The following is a 27,188-nucleotide window of genomic DNA, read 5'->3' on the forward strand; positions in this document are numbered from 1 at the left end:
TCTTAGTTTGGATCAAGTACAAGATAGTGCTTTATTATTATAGAGAAAAAGGAAATCATTCTAATAAATGTGGATTATTTTGATAAAATAGAATCTATGGGAGACAGCCATCCTGTAATTTGGAGCTTGATGGATAACAGATCCCATACCTGTACTAGGAAACAGAGTGAAACTATAGAGCTCTTATACACATGCTACAAGTATCATTGCTAAATAAGTGCTTCATAATGAAAGAACAATACTTTGTTTTATATTTTATAAAAACAGTTGTCGTCTGGAAGCTTTTGGCTTCTCTAATCCCATGTATAAACCTTTCCTGAAATGTTTTTCTTTATTTTTAATGACAGCTGGTTTTGGTCTCTGTCTCTCCTGTAGATCTACTTTGTCAAGGCTGATACCGTTTCATTCTATTTCCCAATAATAATAATAATTATATTTCAGGCTAATAAATACTAAAGCTTCCGTGTCCCCGTATAATGGTCAGATCTAGCAGTTACACAAGGAAATGTTGCCCTGGGTCCCTCAAGTCTAACTGGAACAAATGAAGTCTTGCTGAATCTCTGGCTATTTACACTCACTGATACGGCTGTTCTGGCCTCGGTGAGACGAATGATTGAGGAACGGCACATAAACACAGGTGTAGCAAGGCAGCCTCTTGAAGCACATCCTTTTTATTCTCATCACAAATTACATTAAATGGGTCTGGAGTGAGTCGACTGGAAAATGGAACAGCAAGGACAAGTCCCAGAAGCATTCGCTTTATTAGCTAAAGGCAACATACTAAGCCATTCTGTCCTTCCCATAGATTGTTTCTTCAAGTGGTTATTTTTCCAAAGCATGGGCCTTTTCCAAATGAACTTTTAATTTTGATATTTCTTTCTGCAGCAGGTTCTTCAGCCTGTGGCCTTTAATCAGTTGACCCTTCTAGTATTTGCATTATATAGTGAATAAAGCACCCCCTATTGGAAAATATAAGGATATTGTAAGTTACCAAGGATGACCATGGAAAAACATGAGGCGTTTTTATATAGGCCATGGTACTTCAACCTTATATTTTGCAACGGGGGTACTTTATTTATTCCAAAATGCAAATGCAAGCATAAAAACATCTACTTGTTATGGAGAACTCACCAAAGTAGAACAGTGGCCCAGATGCTCCTGTCCCAGGCCCTCAGCTCAGGGGAGTGGATAATCCGTAAAAAGACAAATGGAAGGGTTAGGGCACTCTGGAAACCACATGCAGATCAGACCAAAATTTGTTTGTTAAAAAGTAGAGAAATTTAAACAATTATCTCAAGCCTTACGTGTTTTGTGTCCATCAGACACTTAATCATAGGCTTGATTTATTATAATACACAAGTTTCAGTGAGTCATGTGACAGAAATGACATCACTAAGCTTTAATTTTAACCAATGACATCACTAAGAACCGTCTATAAGGATATAATTTACAGGGTATTCATGGCTCTTGTGTATTATATATATCTATATCTATATATATATCTATATATATATATATATATATATATATATATATATATATATATATATATATATATATATATATAGTCAAATACAAGAGTCCTCTGCACTCAACCCATTATCAATATATTTAAGACAGCGACATTTGTGCATACTGCTACTGAAAAATGCCTTACCCTTTAAACTCCCACCCTTCCCAGCTATAGTCAGGTGATCCCACTGGTGTCTAATAAAGGGGCAGCCAAGTTTGGGAGTTTTACTTTGAAAGCAGCAAGTAAATTGCAGGTAAAACCTAGTCCCTTTGTAAAATGTATAATGAAGCAATAGAATTCTTAATGAATCAGATAAAAATTGAGCATAGAACTGGCCAGATATGGGATGACTTTGACGTAGTTGGCCAGCTTAAATATATTGCAATATATGGACAAACAATCCCTGTTTTGTTTAAAGGGTAAGGCATTTTTCAGTAGCAGTATGCACAAATGTCTCTGTCTTAAATATATTGATAATGGGTTGAGTGCAGAGGACTCTTGTAGTTGACTATATGTATTTTGTGGTCACACCCTCATTGCACCCCCGCCTAATGGTTTTAAAAAATAGTGGTGAGCACAACTTTCCCTTGTTTGTTATATATATATATATACACACAGTTGAAGATCTAAAAAATATATATAATATTTCATGTTATAATCTCATGAAGCAGTGACGTGTAGCCCAGAATTTCTGGACCCAGAATTCGGTTCCCATGCTGTTTATGGTGGGTCTCAAGGACTGCCTTTAACAAAGTGAAATGTTCTATTGCAATAGTCAGTGATAATTTAAGTTGTACAATTAATTCTAATCAATTGGTTTGCCTTATGATGCAGAGTCCCCTTGAGAGAAAAGAATTAGCCACCCACTTCCTTATCCACCTGAGCTGTTGACGTACCCACCTATGTTACTGTGAGATATGCATATAAACTATTGGCCTAGGTTTGGGAACTGCTTTAAAGGATAAGTAAACCTTTAAAATAAGTGAATGCACAATTGATGAGAGTGCTATTCTAAGCATGTTTGCAATTTACATTCATTGTTTATTTTTTTTTTAATTCCAAGATATTATGGGATACATGTACTGTTAATATAAAGGAAATTTGTTACAACAGTGCCACCTGCTGGTCAGTTTCTGACCATTCTGACCACCAAGTAATGGAGGAAGTTATCAGGAGAAAAAAGAGGGCTGGTTGGATGTTCTTTTGAGTTATGAAAAACATTTGAAATCTCCGATGACTTTTCTCACATCTTTAGTTATACTTTAAAAAAAAAATTTTTTGTCATATTGGACTTATATCAGTTGTACTGGGTACAAAGGGGTGTTACGAAAAACCTGCGGGCCTATGTACCTATGTGCAACTGGTGAGGCACCCCAGCTTTACAAAACATGACCATCCATGATGGCAACAGGTAATTTAACCTTTTTTACTGATTATGGTTTATCCACCATTATGAAATAGCTACTTCATTTTAGATTTTTATTCTAACTCTTTAGTGAAGCATCAAATTATTATGGCTCATGAAACCCCTTATTTCTCATCAGATCTTGGATGCAGTTGCAACTCCTGTAAATATGCCCCTTTACAGCTTAACAAAGTCATCTAAATGAGTATGGGGAGCATTTGGGAACCAACTGGATTAATAGAAGAGTTCAAAAGAAATCCGCATATGACAAATGAGGAACATGACAACTTTCTATAGGGACAGGTAAAAGGTAACTAATAAGGGTTCCACTTTAGTTGCTTCTCTGAAATATACTGTAAATATATCTATATATATCTATATATATATATATATATATATATATATATATATATATATATATACACACAAAAACAAAGAATGCAGCTCATCCATGTGTTGCAATTAAAATCAGTCTGGTGCATGGGTGTGTGGCTTATATCATATACTGAACTAAAGAAATTATCCCAGCACTTTCATTATACAATTTCAAGGAACAATTGGATTAGAGGGAACGTGTCTGTTTTTGGCAAAAAGAGGCACTTTTAGTTACATGGTTTGTACAAAGTATGCATAAGCTGATGCGCCCCACCAAAGCAGTGTCCATGCATCAGTCCTAGCTAAGTGAAAAAACTTTATTTTTTTTCGGAGGAGAAAGACCATACCTGCTTCTCTCTTTATTTGGCATGACCTCTTCCAAAGAAACATTCATTATGGGCTTTTAAGTAATCTGTAGGACTGTGTTTAGAGGGGCGGGGGTTGGGAGAGCAAGCATATATATATATGTATATAAATGCTTATTTTTGTGCCTCCAATTGCCCTAGATTCGAAGTTCCAGCTTTATTTAAACACGCTTAAAAACAGTCTGACACACTTCATGAGTTAACACTTAGTCATAGACTTACTATTACAATCATCTGTTTGCACATATAGAAAGCAGAGATACTGTGCGTCTAGTTAAACAACAGTTCCATGAAGGAAATTCACTTGTCAGTATTTGCTTTCAGTTCTCTCTCTTCAGCTCTACAGCTGCCCAAAGAATAAATAGATATGTATTGTGGATTTGTAAATAAAAATTCTATTTTGTAAACCTTCCTGTTTGACAGAGCCAGTGAAAGAGAGGGTGGATAACATATATATATATATATATATATATATATATATATATATATATATATATATATATATATATATATATATATATATATATATATATATACATACACACAGGTACTGTACCTGTTATCCAGAATGCTCAGGAACTGGGGTTTTTCCAGATATCGGATCTTTCTGTAATTTGGATCTTCATATATTAGGTCTTCTAGAAAATCATGCACTCCCAAACTAAATTTCTTAGTTCAGATAAAGTACAAGGTACTATTTTATTATTACAGAGGAAAAGGAAATCGTTTTTAAAAATCTGGATTATTTGGATGAAATACATTTTTTAAAACGTATACAGGAATGGGATCCGTTATCCGGAAATCCATTATCCAGAAAGCTATGAATTATAGAAAGGCCTTCTTAGTGAAAACCCCAGGTCCCAAGCATTCTGGATTACAGGTCCCATACCTGTACCCAGTGTCGGACTGGGACACCAGGGGCCCACCAAAAGTTTTTAGACCAGGGGCCCACCCTCAGTACTATTTTCTTCCTATCCTCACTCAACCTCTATTCTCCTAGTCTCTTTTCTTTACATACTATAATCTATTATTTCATCTATTTACCCACTTTGTTCTCATAGAAATAGGGAATGGCCATGAAATAAGACAAAAGTTTAGCAGCATGAGGGCCCACTGAGACCTGGGCCCACCGGGAGTTTTCCTGGTATCCCGGTGGGCCAGTCCAACACTGCCTGTACCTGTATAAATGTCATTATGGTGCATTTATCAATGGATGAAAGTTAGAATTCACCAGTTGATAAATATGCCTCTGAAAACCCTATAGAACAGAAGGTAGGTGGGATTTCCTCTGGTGAGCTCTAATTTCACACTTTGATAAAGCTTTATATCACATGTATGACATAATAGAAAACAAACATCACGGTTACAGTGCCCATACAGGAACATAACTTTCCTTATAATATAACTGTGTTATATCACAGCCAACAAAATGTACTGCCAATGAGTATACAGCAAAGCACAAAGGATGGCAAGCAGGCTGGAACAGGCAATATTAGGGAATAGCAGAGATTGCAATGATCAAGAATCCAGTATATGTAGGGAAAGCCTGAATTTTACATTTTCTGTTTATCTGAAAGAGGAAAAAAATCTCTGCCACGTGTCCTAATCTGTCCCTAATCCCCATTGTTAAATTACTTTTTGTAGTCATAAGCACAGCACTGGAACAGACTGCAGCCCTGCCAGCTGAGTGAGACTTGTTCAGTATTGATACACAGTGTTGTACCAGGAAAGTGCAGGGCCTGAAGCCCCAGGAAGGTAAGGAGATTGCTGCCATCAGAATAAAGGACACTTACCTTTGAAACACTCCAAAACATACAGGCAGGTGAGTGTGATAAGGACCTTAAACTGCAAGCTCCATTGAGTGACATTAGCGTTATATTAAGCATAATAATAATAGTAATGGAGAAATGAGTGAGGGGTGGGAGACAGGTGCTACACAGGTGAGTGAGTTGTGTGCAGCAGTATATGAACCAGAAAGGATAGGCAGAAAAGAAAAGGAACATGTCTGGTGACCCTACACTCGCCCTAGACACAAGAGTCCCTGCCACTATTTTGGCCCTGATAACAAGGTGGACATCCCTATTTGATTTAAAGAGAAGTTAAAGTAAAATCGCTGTGGGGGGGGGGGTGCCAAGTTGTTGGCAGTGGTAGACCTCAAGTTATTGTATTTGCTTAACTGCTACTATGGACCAGTGATCCTCTTCTTCATTATCTTTATTTAAACAATCTTCTCATTGCAGGGGAGGGGGACGGAAGAACAAGTGCTGCTTTAGGGTAAGGCCACACTGTGCGTTTTGTGGAGATTTGGTCGCCTGGCTACTAATCACCTCATCTTAGCGGCGACCAGTCTCCCCAAACGCCTTCCCTGACTCTGCGCCGGCTAAGATGAAAAAACGCTGGCGCTAATCACATGCGGCGATTCATTTTCCGAAGTCGTCTGAAGTTTCCTCGTGAGGCAACTTCAGGCGACTTCGGGAAACAAATCGCCGCATGTGATTAGCGCTAGCGTTTTTTCATCTTAGCCGGAGCAGAGTTTGGGGAGATTGGTCGCCGGAAAGACAAGGCTATTAGTCGTGAGGCGACCAAATCTCCCCAAAACACCCAGTGTGGCCTTACCCTTATAACAGAAGCAAATGTTGAAACATTTTTTTTTAATTAAAAGAATAGGCAGAACAATTTTCAACACAAGCCCTATTTCTTGTGATCAAGTTGAAGGAAAGTGTGTATATAGGTGTATACTGTCCCTTCAAGCTCATGTATTCATACACATACAACAGCAGAGAGGTGGGGTTAGACCTGTTGGATCAAGTGGAACAAAGCCAGTGGTTTTATGGGGGAGTCAGGGCTGTTCATTTAAAGGGACTTGTTGGAGAGGAAGATGTGCTGACTCATTACAGGGGTACAGGGGTGCTGGGGGTGCTAGGGAGAAGATGAAAAGCTCTTCTCGCACTCCCTGGCCTTCGTGTTGATTGCCTGGTGCACGGTGACGAAGGGATCGGCACCCTCCAACATCAAATAGGTAAGAAATCACTGGCACTCAAAGGGCAGGTGCAAGCAGGGACAAGCCAAAAAAAATGCAAGGGCTTGTCCCTGCTTGCACCTGCCATTTGAGTGCCAGTGATTTCTTACCTACCTAGGTGCTAGGGAGAAGACACAGTGATTGTGTTACATTAGATGCAGAGTTGGAGGGGCTGTGTTGGTCAATTAAAGAACCTGGAAAGAAAGAAGGGAAGGGTGCATGAATAATGTCTTATTTCCCCCAAAAGTTCAAACTTTAGCAGTACCTTGGCTGTTGGTTCTTGTGTCTGTGCTTACCTTCCTTACACCGTCAGGCAAATGCCCAGTAGGCTGCTTTTTGTTAAATGGGCCGGGGAAGTAGGGAAACCAGGAGCCACTGAAGGGAGCTGTTTGTGAGCTGAAGTGTAGATGCTGAATGGGTGCCGAAACTAAGATGTTGAATGGAAGCTGAATCGGCCGAATGGGAACCAATGCTGAAGCCGCCGTACAGGGGCCGAAACAAAGACATAGAATGGGAGTTGAAGCGAAGCCACCTACTGGAAGCTGAAAAATAGGAGCCAAAGCCGCTGAATGGGAGCCAAAGATGAAGCCGCCAAATAGGAGCCAAAGATGGCGAATGGGAGCCAAAAAAAGTATTAGAAGGCACACACTATATTTTAAAGCGAGCTGCTAATCCAATATGAGGCTGCCCATTAAGTCTCCATTGTATATATCATGGATCCCCAACCTTTTTCACCTGTGAGCAACATTCTAAACATTATAAGTATGAAAATTTTTTCTAGGTGGTGCCAAATAAGGGTTGTGATTGGCTGTTAGTAGCCCCTATGTGGACTGGCAGTTTGCAGGTGTGTCTGTTGGGCAGTACACCTGTTTTTATGCAAATAAAACTTTCCTCCAAGCCTGGAATTGAAAAATAAGCACCTGCATTGAGGACACTGAGAGCAACATCCAAGGGGTTGGAAAGCAACTTGTTGCTCACAAGCTACTGGTTGGGGATCACTGGTATATATGAAAATAAAAAACTTGGTTAGCACACTATAAATAAAAATCTTTTATTGTTCAAAGGTTACATAATCAAAGTACTTGCCCAATTCATTTCAATGGGAGGCAAAGCTAAAGCCGCTAAATAGGAGCCAAAGCAGAAGCCAAAGCCACCCAATAGGAGCTGAAGCTGAAGAGCAGAAGAGGAAGGGAGCCACACAGGAGAATGAAGAAACCAATGAGGTGCCATGTTTGAAAGGCAAGTTTCCACTGATTTTTTTTTTTTAAAGCACTGGCAACCGATGCTTTTTTTTTTCTTTTTTTTTATGGGGGGACCTGGCAACTAATGTTTTTTTTTTTTTTTAGTTTTAGGGGGCCTGACCACCAGTGTTTTTTTTACTTGTTGGGGGGACTGGCTGCTAATGTCACAGCTTTATATGTGAGCTGCTTGATTTCTTTACCAGGGCTGCTTTTTAATCCCAGTCCAGCCCTGCACATAACTGCCGCATAAAGGAGCAGTAACATCACAATACAGTGGCCAGGGCTCGGCTGACTTTATGGGATAAATAGATTCATTTGGTCATTCATTGGCAGTTGCTCTGAAGGCTTCAATTGTCTGTGGATTTGCCTGATCTCCTCCCATTAACGGTGCAGCCTCCTGCGCTTGGGCCAGGCTTAATTGCAGTTCACTCACCCGCAGGGGTCGGGTGGGAGGGAGCAGTGGGGTCGGGGAATTCTCCTCCTGATATGGAGCCTCACCAGCTCTCGGGATGTTCTCTGACTTCTCTGCTCCAATGGGCGGGGAGTAGGGGGACACGAGGGAGGCTGATGGGAAGAAAGTCTGTGAGTGAGAGGAAAGTGAGTCGGCGGGAGGGTCGCGTCCCTGTTACGGTTACGGGGGATGATCGCTAATATACAATAAGCAGCCGCAGGACTATTTATATTACACCGGGACGCTCAGCCGATGACATTGCAGAAAAAGCAGCGACAACTGCCCGACTGGGTCCCCTCAGAGTTGGGGAGGAGAGTTCCAAAGGTTCCGCGCCCCCAGGACCCCGCGCTGGTCCCCTCCCCCACACGCCTCCTTCCTGCACCTCGTCCTGGGCTGGGCTGAAGCCCCCAAAGTGCTTGTCGTCCTGTTGCTTGCCCAGCAGCTCGGGCTCAGCGCGGAGGCGGAGGAGGAGGAGGGCGATGGAGCAGGTGCCGGAGGACTCGAGCCCCCCTTCCTCCCTCCAGAGTCGGCTGTGGAAGAGTCTGCAGCTCGGGAAGGCGCGTAGAAGCAGCGCTAAGACTGGAGGCAATTCAGGGACACCGAGTCCTTCCCCGCAGCCCACACGGAACAAGAATCAGGCGGCGCAGCCGATGCTCCAGGAGGTCGTACCCGGCATGATCCGCTGGAGCGGACTGAGGGGGAAGAAGCAGATGCTGGATCGGGTTTTCTCGTCTTCCCAGCCGAACCTGTGCTGCTCTGTTGAGGAATCTCTGCCGCCCAGCGCCCCCTGCAGCAGTCCCGGCAGCATCAGCAGCACCCCCGAGCCTGGATCTGCCCTCCGCCGCCTCAAGGATCACCTCTTGCCGCACAATCGGGGCGCTCAGGTGAGGGACAAGGATGGAGACGGACAGCAGCTTCCGGCAGCCAAATCTGGGGGATCCCCCTCTCCCACCACCTCGGGGAAGGGGCACCGTCTGTCCCACCAGAAGAGCAGCTCCCTGCCCGGCACTGACTGTCTGCAACGCGCTCTGCAGCAACAACAACAACAGCCGCTCAGCACCAAGGACAGCGACCCCGCCAACAGCAAAGCTTGCGGCCAGACGGTGAGTGGGACAGACCCATTACCAGCTCACCCTCTATTACTAGCATAGTCCTCATTACTTACATCCCCCATTACTAGCATAGTCCTCATTACTTACACCCCCATTACTAGCATAGTCCTCATTACTTACACCCCCATTACTAGCATAGTCCTCATTACTTACACCCCCCATTACTAGCATAGTCCTCATTACTTACACCCCCCTATTACTAGCATAGTCCTCATTACTTACACCCCCCATTACTAGCATAGTCCTCATTACTTACACCCCCCATTACTAGCATAGTCCTCATTACTTACACCCCCCTATTACTAGTATAGTCCTCATTACTTACACCCCCCCCATTACTAGCATAGTCCTCATTACTTACACCCCCCTATTACTAGCATAGTCCTCATTACTTACACCCCCGATTACTAGCATAGTCCTCATTACTTACACCCCCCGATTACTAGCATAGTCCTCATTACTTACAACCCCCATTACTAGTACAGACCCATTACTAGCACCCCCCATTACTTACACAGACCCCCCCCATTACTAGCACAACCTTTATTCAGGAACCCCCTAAGTTTAGAGGAAAGTCCTGTTGTATCAGTCATTCCAGGGCAGCAAATAAGGGCCCCAATCTCAACTCAACTGATGGGCAAGTTGCTGTATCTATCAAGGCAAATAATTACTGTTCCCAAATCTCCAACAAACTCACCTTAATGCCCCCCTGTCACTGCTCCAGTCCCCCCACTCCCCAAAACATCACAAACACCCACATCCTAAGGAGAATGCTGAGAGTTATAGCTGGATGTTACCATTCGTTACTAAAGGGGTGAGCATGAACTCATTCACTTGGGCTCATGTAGAAAAGGTGCATAAACAATATCTGAACTTCCCGATACAAATGTATACCTGATTCCCACAGATATGCTCCTTTATTGTCATTTTACCACAACATTACTGCTGAGTAAGTCATGATCATTCTGCTGCCCTCCAGCTGCCATTGAGCACTGTATACATGTAATGCATCTAGAGTTCATTGGAGGGCAAATATCCAATTCCATCATGGGAAAGACTCTTCCTTCCAAAGTGGAGACAGTTCCCTAGTGTGATGTATTATGTGCATTCACCCCTACTATCCCTGCAACTCCCAGCATCTCTCAGTACATCTAAGGAGTAGTGCAAAGAGAGAGAAACCCTCTGATAGAGTAGCATCTCATCTTATGTGGTTTAGGTTCCATACACCCCTTAACTCCAAAAACAAAATGAGGTGTTCATATGTAACCACACAAAACGAATGGGTACCCCTAATAAATGCACAAAGCTTGTCACAAACGGCAGTGGTCACATTTTTCAAAATCTCCAGCAAGAAATGGGGCAAAAAGACACAAAATATACATATTGTGTCACCTCTTTGCTTTATTCCTACTTAGTTACTCTGTATTATAACATCAATACTTTGTTGGGATGGTTGCCAGTAGATGTTGTAATACTGTTGCTGGGATTTGCTTCCGTTCCAGCCAAAGTGAGATTGCACACTGATGTTGAATGATAAGCCCTGCTTTCTCTTGGAATTACAAGAAGTCAGTCGAGGTCAGGGTTCAGTCCTCTCAAGTTCTTCCTCTCGCATCTCAGTAACTGTATCTGTACAGATCTCTCTTTATGCACAGGGGCATAATCATGCTGGAACAGGAAAGAGCCTTCCCAAACTGCTGCCCTAAAGTTTGAAGCATTGAATTGTCAGGATGGCATTATACACTGCAGGACCCTAGCTCAAAACAAGGACCCTAGACCACACCATAAAAAATATTCTTAGGCAACTATTTTAACTCCACCAAGCATTTAGGTTGGCATTACATTTTCCCATCACTTACCTAACCCAGACCAGTCTGCTAGACTGCCACTTGTGAATCATGGGCATTGCACATGATAGCCTTGTGTGTGATTGGCCACCAAGAAAAAAGCGCATAGTTGTGATGGCTAGTTCTTGAGTTAAGGCTGCTTCCAAATACAGGTTGGAACTCAGCAGTGTTAAAACTGAGGACATTCAATTTTAAGATGGACTCTCTGGTATTTTTGACCATATAATGTGACCCCATAGTTTTGTTCAAATACTTTTGTAGAACAGCCACAGTTTGGACATACCAATTGTAAGCCGGTAGTTTCTATATTCCTGGAGCAAAGTCAAACTGCATTTTTTGGCACAACTAAGCATGCAGTCGTTTTTCATGAACATCTGGTCATTACTATTGGAGAGATTTAACTTGTCACTATGACAAACAGTAGGTTCCCCCTCAATTGTTTTTACTTGAACAGCTTACGAGATAATAATTGAATATGAACCATAGTTCTCTAAAGGGTATAACCTTCTTTTTTAAAGTCATCTTCATTACAAACGAAAGGATCCTTTAAGTCCTGGCAGTAATTGGATGTCCATAAGCCAAAGAGATGCAGGAGACAGATTATTCCATTATTGATCCTTGGAGTAGCAGTTGGCTGAGCTTAGTCATATTTATTGGTTCTAGTAAAAGGTTTTTCACTTGGACAATTTTATGACCTATTTATCCCCAGGAGGAGGTTTTCTCATAATGATTAGCAGATTGACATGTACAGTGTTTGACAGCGCACCGCAATGATTTAAATCATTTATTGATGTTGGGGATATTAGCTCTCCTGACTGTTTATAGTAATTGGTATCATAGGGGAATAATGAAAGCAATTCTTTCTTTCTGGCAACGTTACTTTGTTTTTCTATGTAAGAGTTAATAGACAGAGTTAATAGGAAAAGGGGTCATGCTACATGCCAACATTTGTACTTCACTTTGGGACCTTGTGATCATGTGTCTAACGCGTGACCAGTGTGATTTGTTGAGTTTACAGGAGAACTAAGGGTTTAAGGCAAGTGGTGAGAAAGCAAACTACTGCATGGAACGTGGCTGAGCAGCAGGAGGTATCAACAAGGCAATGTATGAAAGTAAGCAAGTACATGGGGAATGCGGTTTTAAGTGTATTTAAACACCCATGCCATGAATGAGAGAACACTATGCAGTAATTTTAACCTGCTATAGAGCAGTCAGGGCCACTTTAATCATAGGGCCAATGGGGCACCTGCCCAGGGCCCACTGATTTAGTTGGTCCCACTGCGCCGCTGCTCCTGCTGCTCTACTTACCACCACCGATCTTCTGTTCTTTGTGAAGTTCTGTGCGTTCCACTGTGGAACACATGGCCATCTTGGATTTATGTGCAGCTTATGGAGCAGTCAGGCAGACAGAGAGAGAGAGAGAGCTTGCCAAACAGCTGTGGGAGCACAAGGAAATAAGAACACTTTGCTACTGGTATTCTGCTTGTGCAAGTGTAAGGTAATACTAGCATACATGGAGTTAATGGAGTGCTTCTTGACCATTTTCAGCAATCTTACTGGCATATAGGTAGTATTTATACTGGCATGTCTGGTGTTAATATGCTCATTATTCAATAGTATTATATTGGCACGTCTAGGGTTAAAATGCCTGTCCATTTTACTTAGGGATTATATTGGCACGTCTGGGGTTAATATGCGCATTATCCATTTTGTATACTAATTATACTGGCACATTTGGGATGTGTTGTAGTAAAATGGGTGTTATATTTGGGGCTGTAGCTAAAAAGTGGGTGTGGTTTAAAAAACCTGCTCTTTGCCCAGGGCCCACCAAGGCCTTTATACAGTAGTGGAGTCTGGAACTCGGTAGTACAGTTTGAGGGATCTAGCATTTCTCATGGCTGGAGGGCTTCAGACAGCCTTCAGATCTAGTGGGAAGGCTTTACAAACAGCTTAACTGCCCTATAATGGTTGACTGTAAATTATCCAACCACTGAGTCTGTGTATTGGGGTGAATATGAGCTTATAGGAAAGTGTTCCAGCAGAAATGTTAGGGCCATATGTCATGGTGTTGCCTTTACAGATCAAGAGAATAAATAACTATAACCTTTCTTTGAGCTCAGGGGACTCCTTTTGTTCTGAATTAATCCAAGAAACATCTGTCAGAACTTCCTGTGAAGGGGAAATATTTGTGTGTTCAGAATGTAAGTAGTACACCATTGCCTTTCAGAATACAAATATGAGTAAACAGGCTTGTCTTTCTTTGCCTATCTGAGGTGCACTTATTTAAAAAGCACGTGGGTCTGGCTACAAACTGCTCTGATATGTCTGGTGGTAAGTACAGGGCTCCATTGTGGCCGGTGCCCCCGGAACTCTCTAATCGGCACATCTGAATGAGGAGCTAGTTGGAAGAAGGGTAGAGAGTAGGAGGGGGATGCCTATGTTCCTTCCCTGTTGGGTCATCATGAATACTGCACTGCTGAACACAGACAGTGCTGTATTCATTGATGTGGGAGGGAACGTAGGTCTCTGAGTTCCATGTTACAATGCAGAGACCTGTGGCAATTCTGCAAAGTGCAGAGCAGGATTAAATGTGCAAAAATGAGCACAATCTGCACTTTTTGCATTCAATAAATTGCCTCTTTATATCTCATTCCTAAGTTAATAATCACAACTTCCAAGAGACTATAACAGCACAACGCTTATTTTCACGTGGAGCTGGACTCTAGTAGTTATAGCACAGCATTTTCACTATGAATGATCTAATAGCACAATATTATAATATATATTTCACATCAGAAGGCTGTATTTATATGTAACAGTTGGCTGTTTGTGTAATATATTTGTATCACACCAACCAGTTTCTCTTTAATAATGTGTAGTTTCCCTTTAATTATGTCATATTTGTGTTTAGAGACCCTAAGCAGTCTGGGCTAAAATGCCTTGGTTTTCAATTCCTTATTTAGAGCATCAATAGTTCTGTGCTGCATTTATAACTTTTGCAAAGTGGAAGCGTTCTGTTAATGTGCTGTTCTGTGTATTGGAATATGGATTTCAGCATCTGGGATATAAAGGGTTTTATTTAAAACTTTAATGGTTATGGACTGGCCATAACTTCTGCTTTATAGTTTTATTGTGTATTCATCCTTCCGTTAAAAAAATCAAACTCTTTTCTAGATCTGATCACAGGAAAACCGAATAGATAGTCATTATTAAAGGCTAAATGTACCCTTGCGAGAAGTAAGGATTATTTTATGATTTCCATCCTTAGACAGTACAGTATAAGGTCATTGCATTGACTCAGGATTATTGAGAGCTTGTGCAAAGTCCCAAATCTACAGCATATGAGATGTTCCAGAATAAGAAGCAAAGCTAAATCTGTCCAAGAAAGAACAAGGAACCAGCTAATGAACTTTATTAGTCAGGTAAATGACTTTCATTCCAAAAGACTCATCCATGACTAATAAAGGCTATACATATATTAATGCTCACTTTGTTTTCTATGTCAATTTCTTTCTTTAACGTAAAATACAAAGCAGATACACTTATTTTACAGCTAGATTGTATTTTTAGTGTGAGGGTTGTAAGCAGGTCCAGACAGACAGACAGTCCTGAGCCAGGAAATATTCCATTGTACTTATGGACAGTGGCGTAACTATAGAGGGAGCAGATCCCGCAGTCACTGCTGGGCCTGGACAGAGGGTTCTGCTTCCTCTATAGCAGCAATCCCCAACCAGTGGCTCATGAGTAACATGTTGCTCACCAACCCTATGGATGTTGCTCCCAGTGGCCTCAAAACAGGTTTGAGTTTGGGGACCCCTGCTCTATAGCTTTAAGAAATCGCCCCTTCTTGGCTTATCTCTTACCTAACTTTTGTGAGCATTGTGGAGCAGGAGGATACAGCCAGGCATTTGGGCTAGCAGGTGGAGGGAGGCCTGGGCCCCTCCAAAGTATTTTTTTGCAGGAACACCATTGATACACCACTGTTTATGGAAGAAGGACACTTGCACATTTTAAAGTAATATTAATGCCTTCCTTTTGATTTCCATGGAAGCTAGCCAGTATTAATTTATAAGTAGGCCAGTGTCACACTGAGCAACTTCTCAACACTAATTAATTGCAAAGTAAGTCACCCAAATTATGAGGAGCTGTGCTATTGTCTAAATGGATCTTCTCTCTGACATTAGTCTGAGCTTTCAGGTAATCAACACTCTGCACTCACAGACAAGGGTGCCAGAGCATCTATTCACTGCAAGTCTTAGAAAGAAGTAGAACTAATTGTGGACAGGGGTACAAGTGCTAAAGGCAAGGGCTCAAAGGGGCGGGGTATTGCACTTTTGCCTCTTTTCATAGTAAATAAGTCCTTATACATTTGTATACATCCCAACTTTAGGTCAGGCCTCTGGGACATCATTTCCAGATATGGCCATGGATCTGAACTTTGTTATAGAAAGTGATTTGAAGCTCTGGGGCACATTTTAACCCATTTCCTTAAAACCCCCTCAGAGACATGCCCCTTAGCTTGACTCATATTGCTTTCTCTCTCTCCTCACCAGAGCCCCCCTGTGTGCCGTTAGAATATATCAGAGCCTTTGCGAGTTGTGTGCAGAGAATGTTCCTGACCTGCATATCTCTTGACTGGAAGAGCACAAACAGGATTATTAATAGACAGTGCTCTACACCAGGCATGTTAATAAGGATTTAACAGTCAAGATTCAACTGTCGAGTACAAAGGCTTTTAGTCATACTGAGTGAGAAGTGAGGCTGAAAGCATATCATTTATTAAGGCACAGACGTTGAGGAAAAGGTAGAAAAAAACAGACACTAGTAAAGATGAACAAGCAATATCAGCAAAACACACACTGGTTTATTTCTAGTATACGGCCAGTGTTTACCAGAATGTCTTGATATGCGCAGCTCAATTCTTTCACTCTTGTCCCTCCATTAGATAGAAATCCTATGTGCTGGGAAAAAGCGTTTCTATTTCAGAATCATTATACCCCCAGGCTGTAGATTCATGTGTCACCTTTTTTTTCCCAACATGACTTTAACACATTTTTATTGTATTGATTGTGTAATTAGGCAAATGCCACCGAGAAGGGAAAATGAGTAGTTGTTGAGGTAGGTGGGCCGTGACAGAGGTTGCCAAGTGATATCTACCCAGGGGTGCATTCTAGGAAGGATCCCTTCAATCCAAAGCACAATGCTGAGGAACAAGATACCAAGCAGCAGCAAGTTATTCTCACATTTAAATTTAGAGAGTTCACACTTTGGGAGGGTTTCTTTAATTGTGATGCAGGTAAATATTGGTGTGTGGCTATTCTAGTGCTCTATATCTGGCACTGAGTTATGTTATAACACTTATTTATTGTTAGGAAATATTACAAAACAATTCTGTTCGATTTTAATTAACTAATGAAAAATATATAATTCATTAAAATGTCTCACTTCTTTTTGAAATCATGTTAACATTTGTTGTGAATGTTTAACACATAATTACCCACTTTAAAAAAATAAAGCAAAAAACAAAAGCAAAAAAAAAATCAGTCCACTAAGAAGCCTCTGTATAATGATCTGCTTCTTATCTTATAGCCTAACAGACTGCAGCTGGGGCAAGAGGGGGTTTGTTTATACAGAGGGCTTTTCAGTGGACTGGTGATTGGTTTTTACCTTGTTCATAAGAACAGGAAGTAAATAGGGTAGCAGGATAGATGAAAGGCGTTGCACCATGATGTGGTGGCACCAATGGGTGGTGACATAAAGGGGGGCAACAACGTTGAGGGAGCAGATCAAGTGGGGGTTTGTTGTGTAGGGTAGATGGAGGCAGTTCTGTGAGTGGGGATTGGGGTAGACTGGAAGAGGAGCAACAAGGAATTACAAATTCACCAGCAAGTACATTCCCAGTAAATTAGTACCGGTCCCAGCCTTGACTGGTGCTAGTGAGGGCAGTAACTTCACTTTAAGCTTAAAAACTTGCTTTGTTTGGGCAAAAAAATGTATATATTTCCTAACTAAAACAATAGACAAAAATGATGTTCCGCACAAGCCCTATTCATTGAACTAATGTGGGGGTGGGGGGAGAAGCCCCTTTCATTACTAGGCTTAAGGACAGCCTTCACTTTGCACAGGATTTTTTAATGCAGAGCACATCAATGCCCTAATTGAGCACTAGTGGGTGTTATTTTACACTTTAGTCTGGGGCTTAAAAGAAAACTTTACCCCCAAAATGAATATTTAAGCAACATATAGTTTATATCATATTAAGTGGTATATTAAAGAATCTTACCAAACTTTTATATATATTTAAGTAAATATTACATCTCTTTCCTTGAACCGCCATTTCATGATGGTCTGTGTGCTGCCTCAGAGATCACCTGACCAGAAATACTTCAACTCTAACTGTAACAGGAAGAAGTGTTGAAGCAAAAGACACAACTCTGTCTGTTAATTGGCTCATGTGATCTAACATGTTGGTTTGTTTGTGTGCACCGTGAATCCTACAATCCCAGGGGGCGGGCCTTATTTTTTAAAATAGCAATTTTCTATTTATGATTACCCAATGGCACATACTACTAGAAAAGTATATTATTATGAAAATGGTTATTTACATGAAGCAGGATTTTACATATGGGCTGTTTTATAGAGACCTACATTGTTCAGGGGGTATAGTTTTCCTTTAAATAAATAAACCCCTCATAGACCTGAGAATGTTATGCTGAGTCCATACTATGAGAACACTTTTTAATTTGGAAATGTATTTTATCTTGGAAAGAAATACTAATTGAAGTCTTAAATAATGCACTGAGGATAAAGGCATAAAATGTTCTGTTTTATATTTTAAGATCCTTTGTCAAGAAGTAGAAATGTGTTACTAATAGATTTCTTCCAGGAAGACTGTCATTATTTGATATAAATGCACTGAACTGTAGTGATTGCTTCATAAAAATGTTTCACAAATATTCATTCTTTATTTCTTATAGGTGTTTATATCTATATTTTCTGATTTATTTGTGAGTTCTTTGGCAATAGCGTCCTACGCAGCCACTATTCTTTAAAATGATTAGTATATAAAGGCAGTGTGCTGGGGCAAGGCCCATTATCCCATGGAGCAGTGCATTTAGTGGAAAGGAACTGTCACACATCCGACAGGTTAATTAAAGTGGAGGGGGAGGATTTGTATTTAAATATATGTACAGTCCCAAAGACACTTACTTCTATGTGGGAACCATGTTAAGCAGCCAGTAGCAGGCCCATTTATTGAGAACGTAATAAAATGAATAGCCAGATGAATGGGAGTCACAGTTCCTTTACTTCCACTAGTTCTGATAATACCATCTGTCTGAAAAAATAGAGCAAAGGAAAGGTGATGATACCATCTGTGGCCCCTTAGGGCTCTTACTGACGAGCGGTTGTAGCTGCGCTCCCCTGCGTTCCGTTTTTCTGCGTTCAGCCGCAGGGGAGTGCAGGAATAGACGCATTACATTTTTTCCAATGGGGCTGTACTCACACAGGCGCGTGTAGGCGCCGAACGCAGGAAAAATGCAGCATGTTGCGTCTCAACCTGCGTTCGGTGCCTACACGCACCTGTGTGAGTACAGCCCCATTGGAAAAAATGTAATGCGTCTATTCCTGTGCTCCCCTGCGGCTGAACGCAGAAAAACGGAATGCAGGGGAGCGCAGCTACAACCGCTCTTATACAGTATCTGCTGGTTGGATACCATACAGGAATGGTCAGTGTATGGGTGCCTATAGGCCTAGATGGGTATTTAGTTCCTTGTGATATAAATCATCCAATTCTCCTTTCTGGAATGTTTGTGAATTCTTTAATCAAACTTTTTTAACCAACACACTCATGCTGTGAGTCACTGACAGATTTCCCCTGGCCCAGCTGGCTGATTCCAGTATGAGTGAGCAGTTTGTGCATTTACTTTTGTGCGGTTTGATTTGAAGTAAGGCTATGGGCTGTTGTCAGCAGCGGTTTTCAGCCTGTGTATTTGGGCTGACCTCAGCCTGTATGTGACCGCACACAGGCTGATCAGATTCAAATCAATGGAGCAGGGACATGCTCTCAGCCTGCAAAATTAAGCAGACTGACAACAGCCTGTGTGCCCATAGCCAAATGCTAACGGAGTACTGCTGCACAAAAATGGCAGCCACCTTATAGAGGCCTATGAGGGATCAGATAGCTAATATAAAAGCACTGGGTACTTTTGTGGAAAAACTTAAATGGCATGCAAAGACAATGTTAAAAGATTTAAACAAAAGTTTTACTTACTGGTGTCAGTGACACGTAACAAGTCAGTGCTGTATACAGAAAGGATAATATGGCATTAGGGTTGCCAGGTGCAATGAAGAAGTCCAGCAGAGAAAAGCTGGACGAAACCATGATGAGGAGATCAGTGAATTAACGACAGCGGAGGCACATTGGGCTGAGATTTGATGAGTAGGCAGGGTTATAGAGGTGTTAATGGGATAGAGAGGTGACAGAGGGAGGGGATTGTGGTGAATCAGAGACAGGTCAAGCAAGGAATTACTAGTGATTTAATTACAAAGAAAGTACATTTCAGGTGAATTTGTAACTTCAATCCTGGCCAGGGGGCAACCCTATATGACTAGCATCTAATGATATATATAGTATGTTTTGCTTAATGCCTTTGGCAGATACTGCAGCAGATGGAAGTACAGTATCTTGTACCCTAATCAAACCCTATTCTTTAGATTATCTGTATCATGTACAAGTGTCATGCTGGTAACTCACTCTAATGCCATGGGGTGATTACCTGCTGGAAAAGGACAAGTCTTAGTGGTATGAGAAGAGACTCAGTGCTGTGATGCAGTGCTTACACCTAGTGGGATTGCAGAAAGATCAAAGTGATGGCCCCAGTAACAAGACTGTGTATATATTAAAGGAAATGTCAACCCAAACAATATTTTGTGCCTAATAAAAGAAAACATAATTCTAAGCTACTTTGCAATATACATTCATTACAACGTTTCTATGATTTGTTATTTGTATAGGTTATGTAATTAAAAGCAGTGTTGTCTGTCCCTTTCTATTCTCTGCCCTGGTGGCTCAGACTGTTGATACAATGTAAGGCAATGCAGCTGATTAACAGACCTGTCTTTGCTGGTGAACTAAGACTTTTGCAACATTGTTTAAATGAGAACTAAAGCTTAACTAAAGAAGTAGCTAGAAATGTTGTACGTTATGTTTTGGCCTTCTGTACCAGCCCAATTTTAGCAGTAAAGATCAGTGTCTCCAAAGATGCTCTGTGCTGCTGTCACTTACTGAGCTTAGGGACCCACTCACAATATACTGTACACATAGAATAGAAATGTCACAATATAAGGCTGATTAATAATTAATACAGATAATTACTACATGGCAGCACAGAAACCAGTACAATTAGCATCAGAATTTAATAATCAGCTCTGTAGCATCAGCTTATATTACAGATAAACCTCAATTTCTGCTGGATAATTTGTGACAACCCCTAAGCTTAGCTTCTCAACAGCTGTTCAGAGCCCACTGAGCATGTGAGTGTCACAGACACTTTCCAAGATGGTGACCAACTGTGACAAGTTTGAAGTCCTTAATCATTACTGCTATTGAGATGCTGCAACTTTAGGCTGGTGAAATAAGTTCATTATATAAAACATGGTATTTTTCGCCATAGTCATTTTTAAGGTTTAGTTCTCCTTTCAAAAGTAACAATCAGGAGTTAAGCAAATGCTGCTTTCAATAGCAATTGTTTTTTACAGATAACATTAAATGCATTGAACATTTTTAATACATAAATATTGGAAAGTTGCTCAGAATTATATTTTCTGTTAATAGATTTTTATTTTGGAGATACCTTGTCATTTAACAGTAATATCCTAAGTTTAGACTGACATCCATCCATCACATTAGCTTCTCCGGCCTAAACTAATTATTTCACTCAGTAACAGATGAAATTCCTACACAGAATAAATCCAGGCTTCCAACGTTCCAGTTCCCAAGGCAAACTGATAAATAATAAATTCAAAACACTCCCAGTGTAAAATGGCAGTCTAGTTATGGTTTCACCAACTCCCACTGGTGCTGTCCTTTTAAGGGGCATATTTATCAAGGGTCGAATTTCGAATTGAAAAAATGTAGAAATTTGAATTCAAAAAGAGCAACCGAAATTAAGTTGAAGTTTTTTTTTGGTCGAATAGGTCCGTTTTTGGCCCAAATTCGAATCGTACGAAGGAATAGCGCATTCATCGAATTTGATTTGAATATTTTCCCCCAAAAAACATAGATTTTCCAATTAGATTCTAGGAGGTTCCCCATAGGCTAAAACAGCAATTCATCAGGTTTTAGATGACAAATGGTTGAAGTCGAAATTTTAAAGACACAGTGCTTGATACATTTTGATATTCAAATTTTTGCATTTTTTTCAAATTTAAATCGTATTTGGACTATTCCCTAGTCGAAGTACACAAAAAATTGCTCGAAATTCACATTTTTTTCATTCGAAAATTTACCTTGACCTTTGATAAATCTGCCCCATAATGTTTGAAACTTTACAATCACCATATTCAGGTGAAGCCATTTCCCCATAGTCTGTCCATTTCCCCTCAGCCTCCTTGTTGTTTAGAAATGTATAAACCACAATCACCAGTGTAACTAGGGTTCAGGCTACTCGCAGCATTGCTGCATGTGTGAGAATTTGTACTATCTGTCAACTGAATACATAGAACTGCAAGTGACAGGAGTATTGGGAGACTGCCAGATAGACAGAAGGAGATTCGTTATTAGAGTCAGAGATATTTGCTGTTTGTTCTTGCATTTTGGTCAGGCTTTAACTCCACTTCCGTTAATAACAAAAAAAATCTGTTTCCATTTTGTTACTCTGTTATACACAGAGAGCTATGATCACATGTGCTGAAACACTGCTATAGACACTGTACAGTTTATATCATTTAAGGGATCCTGTCATCGGAAAACATGTTTTTTTCAAAATGCATCGGTTAATAGCGCTACTCCAGCAGAATTCTGCACTGACATTCATTTCTCAAAAGAGCAAACAGATTTTGTTATATTCAATTTTGAAATCTGACATGGGGCTAGACATTTTGTCTATTTCCCAGCTGCCCCTGGTCATGTGACTTGTGCCAGCACTTTAGGAGAGAAATGCTTTCTGGCAGGCTGCTGTTTTTCCTTCTCAATGTAACTGAATGTGTCTCAGTGGGACATGGGTTTTTACTATTGAGTGTTGTTCTTAGATCTACCAGGCAGCTGTTATCTTGTGTTAGGGAGCTGTTATTTGGTTACCTTCCCATTGTTCTTTTGTTTGGCTGCTGGGGGGAAAGGGAGGGGGTGATATCACTCCAACTTGCAGCACAGCAGTAACGAGTGATTGAAGTTTATCAGAGCACAAGTCACATGACTTGGGGCAGCTGGGAAATTGACAATATGTCTAGCCCCATGTCAGATTTCAAAATGTAATATAATTTTTTTTTCCCATGACAGTATCCCTTTAATCATTCCCCTTATTAATATTGTACACGACACGCTTACAGGAGGAAAGGGAAGTAGGGCAGATACATATTGGCACATTCAAACTCTCTTTTAAAGATTCATACACACATGGGTATATTTCCAATCAGTGTCGGACTGGCCCAATGGGATACCAGGAAAACTCCCATAGCCCAAAGGACTATAGTCACCCCCACGAATACAGTACAGCATTTGGCAGCATTGGATTCATGAGGGGCAGATGTGTGTCCCCTGACCTTGTCCTGTACTGTACATGACAGTTCAAGCCATCTTTATAAGTCTCTTTGTTATTTTTTTTTTTTGTTACTGTGGGTGTCAGGTTGTTTACAGGACACCAACAGAGGGGGGGGTTTGCCGGAGTGGAGGGGGTCAGGGCTCTGATGCGGGTGTGTGCGTGCCCTTGATGCCCCCCCAGTCCGACACTGAGGAGCAGATTTATTAAGGGTCGAATTTCGAATAAAAAAAAAACTTCGAAATTTGAATACCAACCAAAATGTATTTAAAAATTCAAAGTTTTTTTCTGTGAATAGACTGTATTAGTTCGAATTCGAATCGTACGAATCAAAGTAACAGCGCATTCGATCAAATTCGATTCAAAGTTTTTTTTAAAAAACTTAGATTTTTCAAAGTCCACCAATTGACTCCATATAGGTTCTAGGAGGCCCCTCATTGGCTAAAACAGCAACTCGGCAGGTTTTAGGTGGCAAATGGTCAAACTTGAAGTTTTAAAGAGACACTAAATCATTTCAATATTCGAATTTTCAAATTTTTTTCAAATTCAAATCGAATTTGGACCGAAGAATTTTTTTACTTCGAATTTTCACTTTGACTCTTGATAAATCTGCAACTGAGTGTATCTGATGCATTCGGCCAAGTGGATGTTTTTTTTCCTAGTTTATCAATTGGGAATGAAACCATATTGCAGCTGCTGTAATGACTAGCCTCCCAAACTGCACCACTGTGCACCCCCAAAACAGCTCTGTTTTCTACTTGTACCCCAAAAGTAGAGCAGTGGCAGTGCAACAGGGTTGAAAAAATGGCATTTTATGTTGCACTTGACTTTCTTTCACGATTATATGTGATTTTTTTTTTTTGCATTTGTGTAGTACGTGATATTGAAAATTGATAAATTTGCCTCCTAAATTTGTCTATGATGGAATTTCAGAGAAAATGGCTGTTGTTTGAATACTATTCATGAAATCTCTATATGGAAAGTCATTCATATATTCAATTTGTTTCTTCTGTTATAAAATATTTAATTCCCTATGTCCAGAGAGCCATTTAGGGCCCAGAAGCAATAACATAATAAAATACATTGTTCACAGATCAATCTTTCAACCAAATTGTGCCAAATTTTATCTACATATTTTTTCATATACTTTAAGAAAAAGGAATGTTTGTAAAAGTAGTATGAAGAGTGATAAAGTTATGCTCCAGATCTCTTTATATTGCCAAAGAGTAATTTGGGGATGAGCTGTGGCACCGACTGGAAATCAGAAATCAAAAATCCTTCCTTTTCTGAAAAACTCCACCCCTGTCCGTCCATCCTTTTATTCCAATATTTTATTACTTATCAAAGCCTGGTGTTGTAATAAGATTTTCTTCTATTGCCAAGTTTTCATTGTAGAATTTGTCAAAAATCCCTTCTGAATCCCCGCTAGCCTGTGTTATCCAGCAAAGTCTCATTTAATACCCCACACATGGTGACAACAAAGCAGTTTCCTACAGAACCATATTTCATTATATAGAATATCTCACTAAACAAAAATAATACAAATACCTTGTCAGTGACTGTCAGCAAAGAGACGTTATATCATTACTTATTAATAATTGAAAGGTATCTTATTTAAGAAAAAACTCGAATGCCAAAAACTCGATTCTGCGAGTTCAAGTCCCGCAACCCAAAAAAAAAATTAATCCGCCAGAACCCTCTGAAAAAAAATCGGACATCTAGCAGGACGTTAACCTCTTCAAATGCTTCCGGGGACGTCTTCCATTGACTTCTACATGAACTCGGCAAGTTTTAGGTGGTGACCTATCGAATTCGAGTTACTACCAGGGTAAAGGGATGATAAATCTCTCAATTTCATTGTCGCATTATTTGTTTTCAAGTCAGCAGTGCCATTTAGAGTTAACTCCACAGTGTGTGTGTGTCTGTGGAATTGGAACCTGAACCATAAGGAAACCATCAGCATGAGAAATTAGCTGTCAAATGAATGGTGTTGCATTACCCAGGCTTGCATACACAATTTATGCACAGGACAACAAATCCTATAGCTGTTGTGAGGCCTAAGGGATAAGGTTTTGCGTGCGCCTTAAATAATTGTGAATTAGATTAGGATTCAATACACTCACAGTTTGTTGAAATATTTTCTGAAATTCCTTGTCGGTGCTATCTTCCTTTAGTCCTATTCCACAGCGCTGTGAAATATGCTGGTGCTATTTAAATAAATGTTAATAATAATGTGACTCAGCATGAACGTAACCAGAATTGGAGAAAAAGAAGGAGATGCACTCAAACAACTCGATGCGTTGTACCTAAAGTACCTCCAGATACTTATATGTGCGGAGTACAGATTAAACGTTTCAGGGGCCTCACCACCCCTTCGTCATTGATATAGTACCTTACTGACAAAGGGGGTGTGAGGCTCCTGAAACGTTTGTTCTGTAGAACGCACAAATAAATATTTGGAGGTATTTTAAATTATTCTGCACTGAAGGGGGCTTGGTAACTTTTAGCTATTTCACCAGATCAAAGTCAAAAATAAGGGGCATGACTAAAAAACCAATTCCATGGTTAGATTAGGTAGGAGAATAAGATTGGAAAGGCTAGGTTGTCTCCTGGTCTTGCAAAGAAAAGTGATTCATACCCACTTTATATGTTCCAACTATAGTTGAACCGGACATTCCAAACTGGAACCTTTTTATTCATAACAGCTTGGACGACTGGAAGTTGGATATACCTGTTCCAAATACTTACAATAATAAATATCTACACAATGTAGTGAATTTTTAACATGATTTTTTTTACTGATCTTAGGGAATGTAAGCAGTTCAGGAATGCCAGGTGATCCTAGGGTTGCCACAGTTTTCTCTTACCTATACCAGCCTTCAAAACAGGAGTGGGCTGTGATGTCAACTGGGGCGGGGCTATGACACATGGGGGCAGAAAAATAGGTGAGTTAGGTAGAAAAAAGGTGGACAGGGCAAGAAAATGGGAGGGAAATGGGAGGACTGGGTAGTGAAATGGGTGACCCTGTGGTTATTTAAAAAAAATAAGGGGATCGTACGATTCACGGTGCACACAAACTAACCATATTGTTAGGTCACATGAGCCAATTAACAGACAGAGTTCTGTCTTTTGCTTCCACACTTCTTCCTGTTACAGTTTGAGCTGCAGTATTTCTGGTCAGGTGATCTCTGAGGCAGCACACAGACCATCACGCAATGGTGGTTTAAGGCAAGAGATGTAAAAGGGCAAGATTTACCTAAATATATAGACCAGTTTGGTGAGATTTTTTAATACTCCACTTAATATGATGTAAACTATCTGTTGCATAAGTATTCATTTTGGGGGTATAGTTTTCCTTTAAGTTTTTTCCACAATGTAGTGTTTCCAGTGTTTTACCGTGTCACAGGGGCGTTGAACCTGATGCAACTGAATTGTGCTGACTATTTTCAAAGTCTATCTGGCGTCATTTCTGGTGTGCGAGTGAAGTGTGCGCCCTCTTCTTTTCAGCTTTACAGAAGTACCTTCAATGAAAGTGGTTTTACATGCAACTCACTGCAGGGATAGACGCTTGCTGCCCACTGCACTCTAAGCTTAATCTGGTTAAAGATACCTAAGTGCTTCTACATAGTAGTGTATAGATATTTTGTATTGAGTTTCATTTTCTAACAGTACAATATCTGACAGCTTTGTCATTTAGGCATTATACTGTATATGTTTATTGACAACGAGCCTGATGAATTCCTGATAAATCCTGATTCCCACTAGACAGACTTGACACACACACAGGGTGAATTCAATCTAGTGTTTCAGCTACTGTTTCATTTATTCTTTCTGTCAAATGGAATTTGAATTAAACAGCTGATTCTCAGGAGAAATTAAAACTGAACACTGTATACCCACGGCTGAACATTTTTTTTCTTGAAACTAATAGCTACGCAAATACCTATTGTTTGTTGTGATGGACATCAAAGAACAAAATCTTACTATTGTATTCCTTTTTGTGGTACTTTCTTTTGCCCAGCACTTCAATTGATGAAAGAAACAAAGTTCTGCTGGCATTTAGACATAAAGCCCAGGAATAGAAGTAAAGACAAAATAACTCACTGT

The 27,188-nt window shown here is 40.5% G+C and overlaps 1 protein-coding gene across 2 annotated transcripts in view; it reads left to right on the forward strand.

Annotated features, from left to right (window-relative positions):
* Nucleotides 1–8,420: 8,420 nt before the first annotated feature.
* mctp1.L (multiple C2 domains, transmembrane 1 L homeolog) overlaps nucleotides 8,421–27,188 on the forward strand; it is a 373,027-nt gene continuing 354,259 nt past the window's right edge. For both annotated transcript variants that reach the window (XM_041568472.1, XM_041568473.1), the window contains exon 1: nucleotides 8,421–9,472. In XM_041568472.1, the coding sequence (XP_041424406.1) occupies nucleotides 8,849–9,472 (624 nt within the window). In that variant the 5' untranslated portion in view covers nucleotides 8,421–8,848. The remainder of the gene's footprint in view (nucleotides 9,473–27,188) is intronic.

This window comes from Xenopus laevis, chromosome 1L (assembly GCF_017654675.1).
Source record: "Xenopus laevis strain J_2021 chromosome 1L, Xenopus_laevis_v10.1, whole genome shotgun sequence".
NCBI classification, from domain to species: domain Eukaryota; kingdom Metazoa; phylum Chordata; class Amphibia; order Anura; family Pipidae; genus Xenopus; species Xenopus laevis.